General features: G+C 39.8%; 1 protein-coding gene across 15 annotated transcripts in view; it reads left to right on the top strand.

The window, feature by feature from the left end:
- The window catches only part of AKAP13 (A-kinase anchoring protein 13), a 364,057-nt gene that overhangs the window by 298,783 nt on the left and 51,334 nt on the right, over window positions 1–13,940 (top strand). For all 15 annotated transcript variants that reach the window (XM_033189117.1, XM_033189119.1, XM_033189118.1 and 12 more), the window contains 2 exons: window positions 1,762–1,894; window positions 10,200–10,374. In XM_033189117.1, the coding sequence (XP_033045008.1) occupies window positions 1,762–1,894; window positions 10,200–10,374 (308 nt within the window). The remainder of the gene's footprint in view (window positions 1–1,761; window positions 1,895–10,199; window positions 10,375–13,940) is intronic.

Here is a 13,940-nt window from a genome sequence, read left to right as displayed (position 1 = left end):
CCACCACGCCCGGCCACGGGTTGATTCTTTACTTGACAGCAAGCAAAAGATTTCTGTTCTGACTCGTTATTTTAATTTCAGTTTTCATGCTTATGAGACGGAATATTCTACTTGAAGCATAATTCGGGTTCCTATAGCTGCCCTGCAGTTTTTTCTGAGTTGCCTTTTCACAGAGGCCTCAATTATGATTCTGATTCAGAACCCTTGCAATGAATGCTTTTCTTTGCACTGCTTTTACAGCTTATTTGTTCTTTCTCCTTTCTAGAGCAGTGGTTTTCATACAATTTCCCCATTGTCTTAAAAGCAGACTGCTTTGTTTTGTAAACAACACATATGTAAATAAACTTTGACTGTTGACAGGACCCCTTATGGTGCTGCTTCTGCCTGCCACCTGCCCTCTCACAGAGGCCCTAGAGGCAATCACTGCCATTCTGTGGGAAACGTCTAAAGTAACTATTTTAGAACACCTAAGCAAAGTGTAGTATAAATGGATGCCTTTTCTATGTAACGGATTGTTTATTCGAATGCCCAGCTTTTTTTTTTTTGGAGACAGAGTCTTACTGTGTTGCCCAGGCTGGAGGGCGGTGGCACAGTCTCGGCTCACTGCAACCGCCATCTCCTGTGTTCGCGCATGCCACCACACCCAGCTAACTTTTGTATTTTTTAGTAGGGACAGGGTTTCACCATGTTGGTGAGGCTGGTCCCGAACTCCTAACCTCGTGATCCACCTGCCTCGGCCTCCCAAAATGCTGGGATTACAGGCATAAGCACCACACCCGGCCCAAATGCCCAGCATTTAAGAAAATCAACCATGCAAATTTCCTAAGTTAGAACACGTCCATCTTGGATGGACTTAGATTTTATGTAGCCTTCTCAAACAGGTAGATCAGTATATCTGAATCTACATAAAACTCCTAAAATTGATCTTTCAACACTCTGCCTCAATTCTGCCTGCTACTCAGTACGTTCCCTCCTAAAATTGAAGCTAGCTGCATGGACCAGTCCACAGTCCTGATTGTCCAGCGTCCCAAAGGCTAGAAAAGAGTTGTGATCTCTACCGTTAAGGAACTTGAATATGTGGTCAGTCATAAGACTCCTTGGTTGGCAACTCCTATTAGCAAGTACACTGTCATTCTGCTACATATATGGGTTTCCTTTCAAGCACCCATTTGTTGCAAAGGAGTTTGTAGATTGAGTGCTATTGTAGATGAATAAATTCCATACAAAATAATTATCTAATAATTAACAGGCTCTTTTTAACATGAGATCACTGAAAACTCATAATTAAAACATTAAAAATGGGCCAGGCGGTAGCTCACACCTATAATCCCAGCACTTTGGGAGGTTGAGGTGGAAGGATTATGTGAAGCCAGGAGTTCAAAATCAGCCTGGACAACATAGCAAGACCCCATCTCTACAAAATCTTAGAAAAATAGCTAGGCATGGTGGCATGTGCCTTCAGTCTCAGCTTACTCTAGAGTCTGAGGCAGGAAGATCATATGAGCTCAGGAGTTCGAGGCTGCAGTGAGCTATCATCACACCACTCAGAGCAAGACTCTGTCTCCAAAACAAACAAGTGAACAAAAAAACATTAGTGATGGATCTAAGGAAACTTAGCCAAGTTTTGATAACAGAACCTGGGCATTGTGGCATACTGTGTTCTATGAAAAGCCATTCAGCAACCTTCATCTATCTTTTATTCTGCTTCACATTTATTTAACTTCTGTAGTCCTTTTAAAAAGTCAATCTTGTTTTATTTAGTGTAACAGAAGAGAACTATAATTTCCCGCCACAAAGCCTCTTCAAGAAAGATTCTGAATGGAAGAGTGCAACAAAAGTCAGTCGTACATTCAGCTACATCAAGAATAAAATGTCCAGCAGCAAGAAGAGCAAAGTAAGTATCGCTGTGGGCATTGCTTGTGATCACCGTAGTCGGTCCTCAGTAGGATTCTGTCACAGCCTTTATACACGCCAAAACTGGTTAAATCATGGGGACATAAATGAAAATAAATTTAGGATTACTCTCTGAAATTGCCTAATATGTAAAGGAAAATAATAAGAAAAATAGCAAGAAGTGAAACTACCAGTTACTGAATTTTCACTATGTGCTAAGTGCTTTCCATATATTATTTAACCCTTTCAACAGCCCTATCAGATAGGTATTATCTCTCTTTTCTAAAAGTGATGTACCTTACCAAGGATGCTCCTCTAACGTGAAGAAGTAGTTCAAACCAGATCTCTTTGGTTTCAAATCCCATCCTCTTAAACCACAGTGCTTAAATCTGCAATATCAGTTTAAATGCAACAGAAGGATTTTATGCCAAGATCAAAGGATTGAAAATATTTACGTTTGGGTTTAGAGGGATTCTAATTAGGAGCATTTAGAACATATTCTCTTAGTGCTTAAGAGATTAAATAAATATTTAAACCAAGTGTGTGAGAGTGTGTGTGTGTGTGTGTGTGTATATAGAGGGTTCCACTCATCACCCAGGCTGGAGCACAGTGGTGTTCATAGCTCACTGCAGTCTTGAACTGCCAGGCTCAAGCAATCTCCTGCCTTGCACCTTAGCCTCCCAAGTAGCCAGGACTACAGTCATGTGCCATCATGCTGAGCTATGTTTAAATTTTTTTGTAGAGATGAAATCTTGCTGTTTTTTCCAAGCCGGTCTAACTCCTTACCTCAGGCATTCCTCCTGCTGCAGCCTCTGAAAGCACTGGGTGTGATCCACCGTGCCTAGCCTAAAGTAACATTTTTTATCTAGTTATTTTTTACATGCTCATTATGGGAATCTTCAAAATCTAAAAGTAAAAGAATGAAAATCTCCTGTAATAACCCCACTTAGCGATAACTATGCTTAATGTTTTGGTTTATATATTTCTAATGTTTTTTAAAAATGTATTTTCAAAAGAAAGGGAGAAAAGAAGGTCACTTTCTTATACTGATTCCCAGTGCTAAACCAAAACTGATTCTATTTCAAGTTCATGGGGAAAATCTTTTCACCTCTCATACCCTATTTGTCTACCCACAACACCCTCTAACAAAATAAAGACATAGATAAATAAAAATTTGAAATCAGTTAAGGAACTCTTGCAAGCAATCACTGTGTGTGTGCGCGCGTGCGTGTGTGTGTGTGTAGTATATACATGCATATATGATATATACACACATGTACATACATGTGTGTATATAGAAGTAAGGGGATAAATAAACATTGAATTCAATATAAAGAAGTATATTGAAGTAAGTATATTAGAAGTAAGGGGATAAATAAACATTGAATTCAATAATACTGCCATAAAAGGGCATCGCCTCCTCCCTCACAAAACAAGGTGCACTAAGCTTCTCAAACCCTCAGTTCAGTGGGCTGATGGACATATAGCCAAAGTATTTTACCATGTTTTGTAAGATCTCTTGGTTTAGCAAATACATTCAGAGAAATTTTCCCACAAAACCTGCCACAAGAATTGTTTTCTCTTCATTTCTCCTGTCCAAGTACAGAATGGAGAGAAAGTAGGCAATCAGGGAGGGATGCAAAGAGTCTAGCAAATTATTTCTAGCATAATCACACATTTAAGTATTAACTTTGGACTCAGCCTTGTTTTATAATTCAAAAAAAAAATGAAGGTCAAAGAGGGTGGACTGCTTTACCAGTATTCTACATATTTACATATTGGCAGCCAGGCTTAAAATAGAGCCTTACCTATTTTACTTACAACTGCTGGCTTGGATAATAGTATCAGCAAAAGAAAATCCCCTTGGATAGATCAATATAAATTAGCCAAATATTATTAAATGACTTGTATAGTCTTAGCATTCCTCTAAGTGTTAACAGGCACCTAAGAGAACTAAAGCTCATAGTCATGACCTTGAAAAACTTTATGGTATAGTTTGGATGCATTCAAAATGTTTTTGTTGTTTTTTACTTTGCTTTTGAACTGCCGAATCTTGTCTTCAAACAAGGCTTTCATGGAAGACCAATAAATAAGTGGAGATTCCCCCTTTCTAGCCATCTCCCCAATGTCATGGAGTTTTAGAACAGAGCAGTGAATTCACTGATCTCATGGATGAGGTAAAACACACACACACAATGGGGAAAAAAACAATGTAAGATGGAATTTAGAAACTGGACCCTGACCTTTAAAAAAGTCTCATCCTGGCCTCGTTGTTTTACAGACTGAGGCACAGAGACATATGCTTCAAGTCACACAACCTCCTATGATCTGACTTCCAGGAAGTAGTACTCATCATTTTGTGTTTAAACAAAATGTTACTATACAGTATAATTTTTTTCTTTTAACTTTTTAAATCTGAAAGGACTGGAGTTTGCTAGGAGGGGATGAGCAGAAAGGACAGGAGAAAACATACTTTGTGTTAGACTGAAATCTGTGATCACTGGTAGAAACTGTTTAGTGTCAGTTGATCTCTTGCCTCTGATCATCTCCTTTGTCAAAATGACAACACTCTTTTGCAATTGAGATTGGTTCCTCTTTCAGACTTGGCTTAAAGATTTGATCTCTTGGGGCCATGCTGTGTTTAGCAGTGGAAACTCAAAAAATTACAAATTCATAACCCTAGATTGTAGTCCATTTCCCATTACCAAGTGTTTAGAGTGTCCTAGTGGCAACTGTAAGTCACCTTTTATAGTGAGTTGTTATTAGCTCACTTTTAAATAAAATTGGAACAGCTTGGCTTTTGTCAATGTAGCAAAAGATGATTTTTTAAAAGTGTGGGGCGGGGCACAGTGATACACACGTGTAATCTCAGAACTTTGAGGCTGAGATGAGAAGATCACTTGAGACCAAGAGTTCAAGGTCAGTCTGGGCAGTATAGTGAGATCTCATCTCTACAAAAAACTGTAAAATTAGCTGGGCGTAGTGGTGCACACCTGTAGTCCTAGCTACTCAGGAGGCTGAGGCAAGAGGATCAGAGCCCAGGAGTTCAAGGCTGCAGTAAGCTGTGTGCACTCCATCTGTACAATGGAGCGAGATCCTGTCTCTTAAAAAAAAAAAAAAGAAAGGAAAGAAATAGAGGAAAAGCAGTATGTTTTGTGTTAAATACCCTCACTATGCTATGTATCTGCATAGCATTCTACCATGCAGAAGTAATTATTTTCTAAATGGTAACATAAAAATTAATGAATATTAAATTTTGTTAGCATAGTGATGCTAACTCTAATCTTGTTCTTAACTATTGAATAATGTTACTTCTCCATAATGTTAACAAATTGAAAGTGCTACTATGGATATTGACACTGATTTTTCTGTGAAAATCACAAATTTTCAGTTTTCCAAAATTATTTTTTAAATAGATGCTGTGAGAGACCATCTGATCCAGTTGTTTTATTAACCCACCATTCAATAAAACTAGACCTACATCTTTTAAAGGAAAAATTAAAAGCATCTACTGAATATGATACTGAAATGCCACCTGTAACTCAGAAAATTGTCTAAGGATTATTTGAAAATGTCTGCTTTCCTTTTGCATGATATATATGTGTCTTTATGAAAATAGGTTATAGTGATTAACCTAGATATATTCCATTCAGTTGTATAGTTGTGATGATACACAGTTCTTAAACATGTCCAAAGAAGCCAAAAGCAGTAGGCAGTAAACTGTTCACATTCCTAGGAGGGTAACATAGTTTGTCTGGGGTACTGGGTTTTGTATATAAACTTAAAAAATTGAGTCCTTGATCCTATGTCCTTTTGAGAATTATCACCGACTGGCATAAGTGATTAGATTAAATATATTGTATGTTTTCGTTGAAGACGGGGGCCTAAACAGGAAGTAGAACAGGAAGACCGGCAGTTTCTGCTTTTGTCTTAGTATCTTTGAGAGATAGTGCTGTTTCCTGCTAAGTAATTTTGCATGTTACAGAGTATTTAAACACTCATATGCATGATGTTCGACTTCACAAAGGGAGTGGAATGACCCTCTTTAAACCATCCTATCACACTGGTTTTCTTTTTTCTAAACCGCAATTACTTTTGCACCAACCTAATACTACGCTTTCTTCTTTGTAAACAAGCAAGAGGTGGTTAGAAATGTTTTAGACAAATCTATTTGATTTGAAGTAGGTATTTTTGAATGCACGGGTTAAATTCCTGCACAGCTGCGAGTATATACTACATGACTTGGTAACAGGAAATTCAGTTAAAGCTCCTAGGTCCTGTGGTCTGTACGAAAAAGAGCTGTATCCATTAGCCTTTCAGAAGTGCCTCCTAGAGTAGTGTTTACAAAGACTTAATGTTAAATGTAATTCTCATTCCTTCTTTGATTAAAGATCTGTAACATGACAGTTGTTTGATCATATCATGTTTTCACAGTTGTCCAGAGTGTTCTTTTTATTGTAATTACATGTATAAAGGGATATTTTTGGAAAAGTGAAGAGTCACCTTTGATAGTGTCCTAATGCAGTTGTTACCTGCATCTATCCCTGTTAAATACCGTTAGCCTGTTTCCCCAGCACACAGCTAAAACATTTTGCCAGTTGTTAAACATGGAAAAGTCAAACTTCAGAAAATAACTAGTCACCACTTTACCACAGGCAACTTCACTAAAAAGTTTTCTTAGGAAACTCACTGCATTTTATAAAATGAGGAGTCTATTTTAAAATAGATAAGATGCGTTCCTTAACTTCCCGTGTAAAAACTTGGCCCAAACCTTGCCAGAGTTCTTATATTGCAGCTTAAGCACTGTCCACACACGCTGTTTTTGGAGGGAATGGGGTTTTGTTTCATTTCCTGTATCCTTGGTAACAAGGGTTGTTGGCTTTACCAGCAGCATTCAAACAGTTAAGACTGTCTTAAGGAAACAAGCAGTCTCAGCCCTCCCTCCTTCCCTTTCTCAACCAGTCTCTGGCTTCCTCTTACGGTTTCACTAATGGCAGCTCAAAGCTGCTGAGCTCTACCTTGACGGCATGCACCCCCGCTTCTGTGAGAGCACGTTTCCTGGCATGGGGGTCGAATCATGTCGATAAAATGGGGTCGGTTTCATGAAGTACCCCACATAACAGTGAGATTCATAGGACCAAAGCATGGGGAGGTAAGAGCCTGACTTCTTTAAAGCACTAAATTCTAGTAAACACAGAAAGAGCCAGTGGAGTTGGTTGTTTTGTTTTGTTTCTATCCTAGGAAGAACTAGTTTGGATTGTTGCAAAGGGAAGCTATTTCTTATTCAGGTTTGAGGAACATTGCAAGGCTTGAGAGGATAAACTGGTTGCCATAAAAAGATTTTTTAAATGATTGAAGTATGCTTTAACTTTCCTGAGCAAAAAAAATCATGCTTTTCCATTTAACATTTTATGCATGGAAAAACCTTTAGCAAAATTTAGTTAAAAGGAAGAAATTATTTGAAAACCCCCAAATTTAGTTGTTATTATTAAAGTTTTATGTACTTTAGCCGTTACCAATTTTCACTCAGAACAGCTTCCTGTTTTGTAAAGTGGAGTTTTTCTCCCTTCCTCTCTCATTATTTTTTATAATTCAAAAGTGTAGTAATTTGGCTCTTAGATATTCATGATATGTATTTGATTAGCAAAAGACTTCACATGAATCATAGATGTAGCAATTATTTACCATTTCATTACAGTGGATGGGTTCTGAACAGAAAGTCAGAAGACTTGTGTTCCCATTTTGACTGTGCTGATCATCTGTTGTGTGATCTTTTGCAAGTCAACCAACCTCTTCAGTCCCTGGCAGCATAGTGCAGTGTATGAGAGCTGAGCTTTATAGTCAGCCCGATCTGAATCTTAATTTCAGCTTGAGCAGTTACTGGCGTGTGGCCTCAAATGCGTTATTAAACATCTCTAAGCTTCAGTCTCTTCAGATGTAAAATGGAGATAGTACCTAGTACTTAATTCATTGGGTTGCTGTGAGAAAATACATGTAAATTGCCTATTACGGTGCTTAGCACGTAGTAACTGTTCAGATTTTTAGCGGTTATTTATTATCTTTATCCTCTACGTTGGAAAATGGGAAGCATAACGCTCACCCTGCCCACTTCAGAGTCATTGAGTCACATGAAATGATGTATGTAGAAGACATTGATTCAAAATGTAAGGCATTTAGTAATTGTCATGATCACTGACTTGGGACACCCATTTTCCTGGAATTTTTTTTAAGGACATAACAATAGTACTGGCAATAGGTAAAACCTCCTACCTTGTGAATGGTAGTTCTTTGTATTCCAATTGGTTTGAAAGGAAATTATTTCATTGATACTAATTAGCCAGCCAAGTACTCTGCCAAACAGTGCTTAAAGGACCTTTTACGAAGAGCATGGTTATGTCCCCATGGTCCTGGCCTCCTAAGGATGGTATCCACCTGAAATGTCCCTGACTGCTTTAGATATTTAATTAAGGACCCAGCATTCATCAGTCGTTCTACAGGTTTTCAAGGTTTGAATTCCTTTCCATTCCTCTTCATGACTGTATAAGCTTTGATAACAACCTCTCTTCGATTGAGGCTTGATGTCATATGAGTCCTCTGCTTTCAGTCTGTCTCTAGAACATTTCTGACATTCCTACATTATTCTTGAGGTGACATGGCCAAGGTATTCTGGCACTTAGAGCTCCTGACTCCCAGCCCGTGCCCCCACTGGTCACCCAGTCTGATCTCTCCTTTGCTGGTGTCCCCTGCGCTTTGTACCTGGCCTGATTATGGCCTGCTCAGTAAGTAGAAGCACCTGGGCAATGACTGGGCACACAGGAAGCACAAGATGAGTATCAGTTTCTGTTGCCACTCTGACAAGTGAGGGAAGACCACAGGAAAGAAAGGAACTTCACAAAAGAGGTCAGAGAGCATGGCTTAGGAAGGTTATCTTTCCAACCTAGGGACATGCCTGCTTTTCCTGCCTTCCTGCACCTCTAGGTACTCAGGGTAGGGGAGTGAGCTACTAAGCCTTGGGACTTCCTTTCCCTAGTACTCTGTTTTCTTAAAGGAAGTGACCCTGTTGGTAACTAGCTTGAGGAATGACAAAGGTGGCTTTTGAGAAAAATTATTAACAAGGCTCCTTCCTGTCATCTGTGCATTCTCCTATCCTCCGTGCCCTGCACCGTTATCCTTTAGCCACTCCCCGATTTCTTCTATCTTCCCTGCTCACATCAAAACTTCTGTTCCATTACTGCAAGCAATACCTTTCTGTGTTGGCTTAGGAGAATAATGAGCTAATGAAACTCATTTCCAGTAAATTATGAGTAATTAATAATATTGCTAAGTGTTACTGTGTTTTCAGTTTGTGCCAGGCACTGTGCAAAATGCTTTAGAAATGTATTATCTCACCTAATCCTCATATGTTTTAAAAAACGTATGAGATGGGTACTTTTGTGATTATTCCCATTTGACAAATGAGAAAACTGAGGCTCAGAGAAATAATTTACCCAGGGTCACACCATTACCAAGTAGTAGTAGTAGTAGTGGTAGTGGTGGTGTTGGTGTTGGTGGTCATGGTAGTAGTAGTAGTAGTACCCTGAATCTGAACCAAGGTCTGGTACCATTATCCGTATTCTTAACCACTGTGTGGTTTTCCAGTCTCCCCCTCTTATCAGTCTCTTCTTGCCAGTTTGAAAATTAGGCCAAAGTTAATATTTATAAACCTTAAAATTCTAATTAGCAGGAACTGAAAATGTATATGTGGGGCATATTTATGTTTCTAACTAAAGTAAAGGAGGAAACTTCATAGGTACTCCCTCACTTAGGGATATGCGATTGATGTGAGAAAGTTAGAGAGGAGCCTCGGCAATTTTTCATGCCACCCAGGCATCTTTCTCTCCCTCGGGCCAATCCCAGAATTGCTACCACCCTTTCTTCTGCCTTCTGCCTAAAGCTGACCTCTCTTCCTGTGTGGACTGTGCTGTAGCTTGCTGAGGAAGGACTGTGCTGAGGCGTCAGAAGCCCTCCTTGCAGTGCTGGTCCTTGGGCATTGTGTCTATCGGTAGAAGTAACCAATGTATAAGCCACTTTCAGAACTGTTCAGCCTGCCCAGTTTTCATGTGAATTTTCTAATGTAGCTTGCATGCCAACACCTTAATTTAAAAAAAAAAAAAAGCACACACACACACACACTTTGCCCAGAACTTTCTCACTCTTGTCCAAAATAGTCACCAGCCACTGTTGACCACATGCCATCTGGGTGCCCAGGTAAGGAGAAGGCCCTCCAGTGTTTAATTAACTGTGGATTCTTTTCTTTTCTTCGGCAGGAAAAGGAAAAAGAAAAAGATAAGATTAAGGAGAAGGAGAAGGATTCTAAAGACAAGGAGAAAGATAAGAAGACTGTCAACGGTCACACTTTCAGTTCCATTCCTGTTGTGGGTCCTATCAGCTGTAGCCAGTGTATGAAGCCCTTCACCAACAAAGATGCCTATACTTGTGCAAGTAAGAGACGTGCTTCTTCCTCTCATAAGATGGAACTCTCTTGGCTCAGGAAAGCTCATTTCTAGTTTCCTGTCCACCCCACTCCTTATCTGTTCCTCATTTATGTGGAGAAGTAACCCTTTTTATATCTTCTTTAGACATGATAAAAGAAAGACATTCTAGATATATAACATACAGCCTATGTTTTTTTTTTCAGACAACCCCAATTTCAAATACACAGTCAAGTTAAGATGGTTCAACTTAGTTTTTTAACTTTACAATGGTTCAAAAGCAATACACATTCAGTATAAACTGTCTACCCGTACACTCATTTTGTTTTTCACATTTAGTGCAGTAGTCAGTAAATTACATGAGCTAGTCAACACTTTATCATAAAACTGGCTTTGTGCTAGATAATTTTGGCCAACCATAGTCTAATATAAGTGTTTTGGACATGTTTAAGATAGGCCAGGCCAGGCTATGATGTCCAGAAAGTTAGGTGTATTTAAATGCATTTTTTACTTACAGTATTTTCAACTTACCACGGGTTTATGTGGATGTAGCCTCATTGAAAGGATGAGGAGCATCTGCACTCTATTCTATGATCTCTAAACCACTCCACATTTTAAAAGTCAGTGTCAGCATCAAAATTACCCATAGCCCCAAACCCTAAAGCTACTCAGTGGTCTTTTGTTAGATCATATGTGCTCATTTTTATTCTATTACTTTGGTGTATGCTTCAACCATTACCAACATTAAGCCATAGTGACTGCCAAGGGAGAGCACCTCCATGCACAGAGACATTCTATGCTGATCTGCTGAAAGCCAGATCTGCTGAGCATTGTTCCTGGTTTTGATAAGGCACTCTCAGGAGTTGCTTAACTTTTTCTGTACAAAACGAGATAAAAAGTATCTTAGGTGTCGTGAGCCACATGGTCTCTGTCACAATTCTTGAACTCTGCAGTTGCAGCGCAAAAGCAGCCATAGACAATACATAAACCAATGAGTGTGATTCCAATAAAACTTCACTTACAGATACTGAAATTTGAATTTCATAAAATTTTTGTTATGTAATAATTTGATTTTTTTTTTTTTTTTTTTTTGAGATGGAGTTTCACTCTGTCGCCCAGGCTGGAGTGCAGTGTTGCAATCTCGGCTCGCTGCAAGCTCTGCTTCCTGGGTTCACACGATTCTCCTGCCTCAGCCTCCCGAGTAGCTGGGACTACAGGTGCTCACCAACGCACCCAGCTAATTTTTTTGTATTTTTAGTAGAGACAGGGTTTCACCATGTTAGCCAGGATGGTCTCTATCTCCTGACCTCGTGATCTGCTCATCTCCGCCTCCCGAAGTGCTGGGATTGCAGGTGTGAGCCACCGCACCCGGCCAATTTTTTTATTTTTAAAAACTATTTACAATGTAAAAATTATTCTTAGCTCATGGGCTATACAAAAATAGGCTTCAAGCCACATTTAGCCCACAGACCATAGTTTGCACATTTTTGCTCTAAGGCATTGCATTTCAAATTTTGTCAGTGTACAGATCAAAAGTAGTATTTGTAGAGCATACCAGGGTAAATCAAGGAGGCTGCTTGTGGTCAGAGGTGAGTTCCAGCCAGCCCAGGCCCAGCCCAGTCACCCAGAAGACCGAGGCAATTAACCTGATACTATACCTATAACCAATTCAGACAAAATAGTAACGAATTCAGATGTCAAGAAGCAACTCTCAGACCATGGTGTCCAGAAATCTTGTTTTCAGTCATTTATGTTGGATATCCCAAGTAATTTCTTACTAAAAACAGTTAACTTACTCCTTAAGTTGCCCAGGCTAGTCTTGACCTCCTGACATCAAGTGATCTTCCTGGCTTAGCCAGCCTCCTGAGTAGCTGGTATTTAGGCATGCACCACTGTGCCTGGTAGAAATTTGAAATGTTTAAAAGTATGTTTGGGCGAGGCATGGTGGCTCACACTGTAATCATAGCACTTTGGGAGGCCGAGGCAAGCGGATCACCTGAGGTCAGGAATTCGAAACCAGCCTGGCCAACATGGCAAAACCCCGTCTCTATTAAAAATACAAAATTAGGCCGGGCGCGGTGGCTCAAGCCTGTAATCCCAGCACTTTGGGAGGCCAAGACGGGCGGATCACAAGGTCAGGAGATCGAGACCATCCTGGCTAACACGGTGAAACCCCGTCTCTACTAAAAAAAAATGCAAAAAAACTAGCCGGGCAAGGTGGCGGGCGCCTGTAGTCCCAGCTACTCAGGAGGCTGAGGCAGGAGAATGGCGTAAACCCGGGAGGCGGAGCTTGCAGTGAGCCAAGATCCGGCCACTGCACTCCAGCCTGGGTGACAGAGCGAGACTCCGTCTCAAAAAAAAAAAAGAAAAAAAAATACAAAATTAGCTGGGCGTGGTGACACATGCCTGTAACCTCAACTACTCGGGAGGCTGAGGCAGGAGAATCTCTTGAACCTGGAAGGGGGAGGTTGCAATGAGCTGAGATCATGCCATTGCACTCCAGCCTGGGCAACAGAGTGGGACTCCATCTCAAAAAGAAAAAAAAAAAAAATGTGTATTTGGACAGATTGGAACATACTTCTATGATGATTTCCACTCACTTTCTTGCATGGAAGAGGAGTGGAGTTCCAGCTAGCACACAGCCCACAGCCTGTCTAATCTGTGCTACAGTTCCTGTGACTTTTTGAAATGATTGACTTTATGACACACATTCATGTAAAATGATTTTTATGGATGTTATAGCCCCAAAGTAGTCAGCAACACTATTTGTTTTACTGTCCTGTTTTTTCAAAAGTAACAAAAAGCCATGAGAGCTCTCACCCAAATCCTTATGCATCCCTGTGGGCAGAGATCACACACATTAATATCATCCTTCGTTTGTGACTTACCAGACCATTGAGAGCCACTACCACATAGTAGTAATTTCATGTAACCTCTAGGAAACAAGAGACTATCACTATTCAGTATTCCTCCAGTGTTTATTTTGGAACCCAGGTTCTAATAGGACTCTTTTCTGGGACACCAGTTGAAGGTCTGTAGTTTAGTTTTTTAGCCACTGGACACAGCCTCTTAGTACTGGAATAACCTGGTTGCCTAGAGCAGTAGTCACCAAGCACTTTCTAGCATGTTCACCTATTATTAAAACATTTTTAGCATACTTACATAGGATACATACACAACATAAAAAAATACATGCAAGTCCTACTATGCCCTACTGTCAAAGAGCTCATTCTAAAAAGAAGAGATGTCTCAGAACTGCCATTTTCTTGTTTTCTGGTTAGTAATTAGTATGATTACTGTTGTCTTTGATTCATGACTTCTTTGAAGGAATTTGTGTAACTCTCTTCATTTTCATTTGATTTTAGTTGAAACCAGGTAATATAATCCATAAGCCCACTTTATTGGGCACCTGTATGTTTCCATTAATCACAGTATACTGAAAGTAAACAAATGTGGATTATGCATGCCTAGCCCACCTGCTGAGTGAAGAACACCCCACTCCCTTGAGAAACCTCTAGTGTCACATATAAAGTGAGGCTGCCTAACGTAAAGACTGAGCGAGGCACCTGCCTATCA

This window comes from Trachypithecus francoisi, unplaced genomic scaffold (genome assembly GCF_009764315.1).
Source record: "Trachypithecus francoisi isolate TF-2019V2 unplaced genomic scaffold, Tfra_2.0 Lachesis_group3, whole genome shotgun sequence".
In the NCBI taxonomy this organism is placed as follows: Eukaryota; Metazoa; Chordata; class Mammalia; order Primates; family Cercopithecidae; genus Trachypithecus; species Trachypithecus francoisi.
This window is presented reverse-complemented; position numbering and strand designations above follow the sequence as displayed.